The sequence below is a fragment of the Galeopterus variegatus genome, unplaced genomic scaffold, assembly GCF_000696425.1.
Source record: "Galeopterus variegatus unplaced genomic scaffold, G_variegatus-3.0.2 Scaffold10279, whole genome shotgun sequence".
Classification (NCBI taxonomy): domain Eukaryota; kingdom Metazoa; phylum Chordata; class Mammalia; order Dermoptera; family Cynocephalidae; genus Galeopterus; species Galeopterus variegatus.
In genome coordinates, this window is record NW_007736390.1 from 43,822 (window position 1) to 48,740 (window position 4,919).

Below are 4,919 nucleotides of genomic sequence, written 5' to 3' on the forward strand. Positions count from 1 at the left end.
AGGTAGGAGACCCCTCCCGAGTTCTCTGATATTCTGGTTGTGGTGCCCGTGGCAGGGGCACATCAGTGTTTTGTTTTTTGTTTGTCTAGTTGCATGTGTGTGGGGACTGACAATTTTCTGGAGCAACATAGGGAAGACTGTCTCAACCCCTTTAAGTCTTACTCTGAAATACTGGACTGACTTAAAGGACAGAGCTAATAATTTGTCTGTGCAGGTTAGAAGGAATAAGTGGGTAACACTTTGTTCTTTGGAGTGGCCAGCTTTCCAACTCGGGTGGCCTGCTGAAGGTTCCTTCTCCCCGCCGTTGATCACAGCAATAAAAAGAAAGGTTTTCAGTTCTGAAAGTCACCCAGACCAGATACCTTATATCATTGTCTGGGGAGATCTAGTTACAGATCCTCCTCTGTGGGTCCGTCCCTTTGTTCCCCTAACAGGTTCATTAGCTGTATTTGCTCTTCGAGGAATAGAGAAGAAACTGGAGGTCCTGCCATCCACGGACCCAGACTGGCTTCTTTCTGATCCTCCTCCCTATCCCCCTTCTCTCCAAGAAGAGGCAGTCCACCCGTCGGCTCCACCAGAGGACTCACAAGAACCCGAGAGAGGGCCTGCTCAAGGGACACGCAGTAATCTTCCCTCTTTGGGCTTATGGCCCTCCTGATGAAGAGGGCAACCAGCCCTTACAGTACTGGCCTTTCTCTTCTTCCAATCTTTACAATTGGAAATCTCAGAATCCCCCTTTTTCTGAAAACCCCCAGAGTCTCACTAACCTTGTCGAATCCCATCTATTTACTCACCAGCCCACCTGGGATGACTGCCAGCAGCTCCTCCAGGTCCTGTTCACCACCAAGGAGAAACAATGAATCCTCCTGGAGGCTTGAAAGAATGTTCCAGGAGACGATGGGTGACCTACCCTCCTTCCTGATGTTATAGATGCAGGATTCCTGTTGACTAGACCAAACTGGGATTTCCACTTGGCAGAAGGTAGGGAGCACCTGAAGGTCTATCGCCAGGCTCTAATGGCAGGTCTCTGAGGGGCAGCAAAATGCTCCACCAATTTGACTAAGGTAAGGGAGGTAATCCAGGGGTCCAATGAGTCTCCATCAGCATTTCTGGAGAGACTCATGGAGGCATTCCATCAGTTTACCCCGTATGATCCTAGTAGTGAAGAGCATAAAGCTACGGTGACAGTTGCGTTTATTGACCAGTCTAGTAGAGACATCAGGAAGAAACTGCAGAAGCTTGAAGGGTTACAAGATAAGTCATTGAGGGAATTAGTGCAGGTGGCTGAAAAGGTTTATCATAACAGAGAGTCAGAGGAAGAAAAGGAAGAGAGAAAGCAGAAAAAGCAGGAAGCTAAAGAAATAAAGAGGGAAAAGTGCCAAGAAAGAAATTTTCAGAAAATTCTGGCCACTGTATTCAGGGAAACTAGGGAGCCTAATAAGACAGTGCCAGGCAATAAGAAGGGACCCCTGGCAAGGATCAATGTGCATACTGCAAGGAGAAGGGACACTGGGTTCAAGAATGACCCAAGAAAAAGAAAAAGCCTCAGGCCCCCAAAGTCTTGGCCCTGCAGGAAGACAGTGATTAGAGGGGACGGGGTTCGGACCCCCTCCCCAAACCCAGGGTAACTCTAAAAGTGGAGGGGAAGCCTACTCAGTTCGTGGTAGATACTGGAACCGAAAATTCAGTATTACCACAAGCAAATGGACCCCTTCTCAAAGGGAAGTTGTGGGTACAAGGGGCCACAGGGTACAGGCAGTACTCATGGACTACCCGAAGAATGGTGGACCTAGGCATGGGCCAGGTATCCCACTCGTTCATTGTCATTCCTGAGTGCCCCTACCCACTACTGGGAAGAGACCTCCTCACCAAAATGGGTGCTCGAATTCATTTTGACCCCGAGGGACCTCGGGTGTTAAATTGACAAGGAAGGCCTCTCCACGTACTAACTCTTGGGCTGGAGGATGAATACCAATTGTTTGAAAAACAAGGGTGGGAGACTGGACAGATGGACTGGTGGTTAGAATACTACCCCCAGGCGTGGGCAGAAACTGCAGGGATAGGGAAGGCTAAAAACCGGCCCCCCGTCCATGTAGAGCTGAAGGCTCAGGCCAGCCCTATAGCTGTTTGCTCCAGCTGGGGATCCTACGGAAGTGCCAATCAGCCTGGAACATGCCCTTGCTGCCGGTCCGAAAACCTGAGACTAATGATTACCGACCGGTCCAGGACCTCCGAGAGGTAAATAAGCGGGTGACCGATCTCCACTCCACAGCTCCTAACCCCTATAATCTTTTAAGTTCTTTACCTCCAGACAGGACCTGGCATTCAGTACTAGATCTCAAAGATGCATTCTTCTGTTTGCTGCTGACTGTAAAAAGTCAAGATTACTTTGCCTTCGAGTGGAAAGATCCAGAGACTGGCCTAGCAGGGCAACTCACGTGGACCCGCCTGCCTCAAGGGTTCAAAAATTCGCCCACCATCTTTGACGAGGCCCTCCACCAAGACTTGGCTGTGTTCCGGGCCTCTAACCCCGAGGTAACTCTGTTGCAGTATGTAGACGATCTCCTCCTGGCAGCGGCCGACAAAGAACTGTGTCTGGAAGGAACAAAGTGTCTCCTCACAGAGTTGGGAGAACTAGGCTACTGTGCCTCTGCCAAAAAGGCTCAGATCTGCAAGCCACAGGTCAGTTACCTGGGGTACCTCCTTAAAGACGAGAAACGATGGTTGTCAGAGGCCAGAAAAGAGACAGTGTTTCATATTCCACCACCCACTAATCCAAGGCAAGTCAGAGAATTTTTAGGTACTGCCAGGTTCTGCCGCCTATGGATACCTGGCTTTGCTGAGATGGCAGCCCTCTTATATCCCCTCACTAAGAACAGTCAGCCTTTCAAGTGGGGAAAGGAAGAACAACAGGCTTTTAACAACATCAAAATGGCCTTAATGTCCGCACTGGCTCTGGGGCTCCCCGACGTAACCAAGCCCTTCCACCTGTATGTGGCAGAGTCTCTTATTCCAATCTTTTTCTAGTAGCTAGGTTTCCAGTCTTTCCTCAGGCCTCTTTGTTGTGTTTTGAACGAACTACTATACCCTGCTGGGAAGCCCTAGTGTATGATAGAAGTCTAGCCCTGAAAACCTTGCTTTAGATTTTGGAAAAGCTATTTCATCTTAATTTTGCCAGAGTGTAAATCATGCAAATTCTGACACATATCAGCAATCAAATTCTTTATTGCCCTCGAAGATAACCCCAGGATGATCTTTGCTAGCATTCTTTTTGTTTAGCAAAGGATACACCATATGGCATCAGCTATGTTTAAGAATTAGCTAAATGAAGAGAAAAAGCCTCAATCAGTATATTCTAAGTTACTGATATTTATTAGCCAATATGTTACTAAGATAGCAACATATTCTTTAAAATGTCTTCAGTGCCTTTTCAGTCCATCTACTGGTTATCTGAAGTTACTTTTGCATTTTTACTTTTGGCATTGTCACAAGCGTCTTGAATCTCCTCTAGAAATTTTTAGGATTGACTATTTATAAAAAATGAAGTACGTGAAATGCCTATAAGATGTGAAAGTTTTCCATCTGTTTTTCTTTCTTCATTGTCATCACAAAGAAATTATCATTCAGTAAATTGAAACAGAGCAAAAATTACCTAAATTATTACCTCCCACAGTAAGAAACTGGGAAAANCCAGTTCCTTATCTAGAGGCCACCTGGCCAGACCCCAGGGAAGATAAACAATTGAGAAATGTGCTGCTCCTTATTGGGGTACCAGCCCGCTAAAGCCTACCCATAAATCTAAAGGCACCACAGATAACCAACAACTCATCCTGTTAAAAAAAGTGTGTCTAAAAAACTGTATAAAAAGTGCTTGTGTTAAGAGCTCGGGGCCGCTTCGGTCCTGAAGACGTACCAGCACATTGCAGCCACAGGAATCCTGGAGGACGCTCCAGATTCCTCTGCAGGAGACGAACAGGTTCGACTCCATGGGAGATCTCTAGGTAGGAGACCCCTCCCAAGTTCTCTGATATTCTGGTTGTGGCGCCCGTGGCAGGGGCGCATCAGTGTTTTGTTTTTTGTTTGTCTAGTTGCATGTGTGTGGGGACTGACAATTTTCTGGGGCAACATAGGGCAGACTGTCCGGGAAGACTGTCTCAACCCCTTTAAGTCTTACTCTGAAATACTGGACTGACTTAAAGGACAGAGCTAATAATTTGTCTGTGCAGGTTAGAAGGAATAAGTGGGTAACACTTTGTTCTTTGGAGTGGCCAGCTTTCCAACTCAGGTGGCCCGCTGAAGGTTCCTTCTCCCCGCCATTGATCACAGCAATAAAAAGAAAGGTTTTCAGTTCTGAAAGTCACCCAGACCAGATACCTTATATCATTGTCTGGGGAGATCTAGTTATAGATCCTCCTCCATGGGTCCGTCCCTTTGTTCCCCTAACAGGTTCGTCAGCTGTATTTGCTCTTCGAGGAATAGAGAAGAAACTGGAGGTCCTGCCATCCACAGACCCAGACTGGCTTCTTTCTGATCCTCCTCCCTATCCCCCTTCTCTCCAAGCACAGGCAGTCCACCCGTCAGCTCCACCAGAGGACCCACAAGAACCCGAGAAAGGGCCTGCTCAAGGGACACGCGGTTAACAAGGGGCCTCTCCAGAGGCAATTCCTATCTTCCCCCTGTGGGCTTATGGCCCTCCCGATGAAGAAGGCAATTAGCCCTTACAGTACTGGCCTTTCTCTTCTTCCAATCTTTACAATTGGAAATCTCAGAATCCCCCTTTTTCTGAAAACCCCCAGAGTCTCACTAACCTTGTAAAATCCCATCTATTTACTCACCAGCCCACTTGGGATGACTGCCTGCAGCTCCTCCAGGTCCTGTTCACCACCAAGGAGAAACAATGAATCCTCCTGGAGGCTTGA

General features: G+C 47.5%; 1 protein-coding gene across 1 annotated transcript; it reads left to right on the forward strand.

Annotated features, from left to right (window-relative positions):
• Nucleotides 1-1,121: 1,121 nt before the first annotated feature.
• On the forward strand, nucleotides 1,122-4,640 carry LOC103609908. Its single transcript, XM_008594167.1, is given in 5 exon segments — nucleotides 1,122-1,309; nucleotides 1,624-2,125; nucleotides 2,128-2,970; nucleotides 3,884-4,001; nucleotides 4,447-4,640. Coding segments are annotated over 5 exon segments (1,845 nt in total).
• The last annotated feature ends 279 nt before the right edge of the window (nucleotides 4,641-4,919 follow it).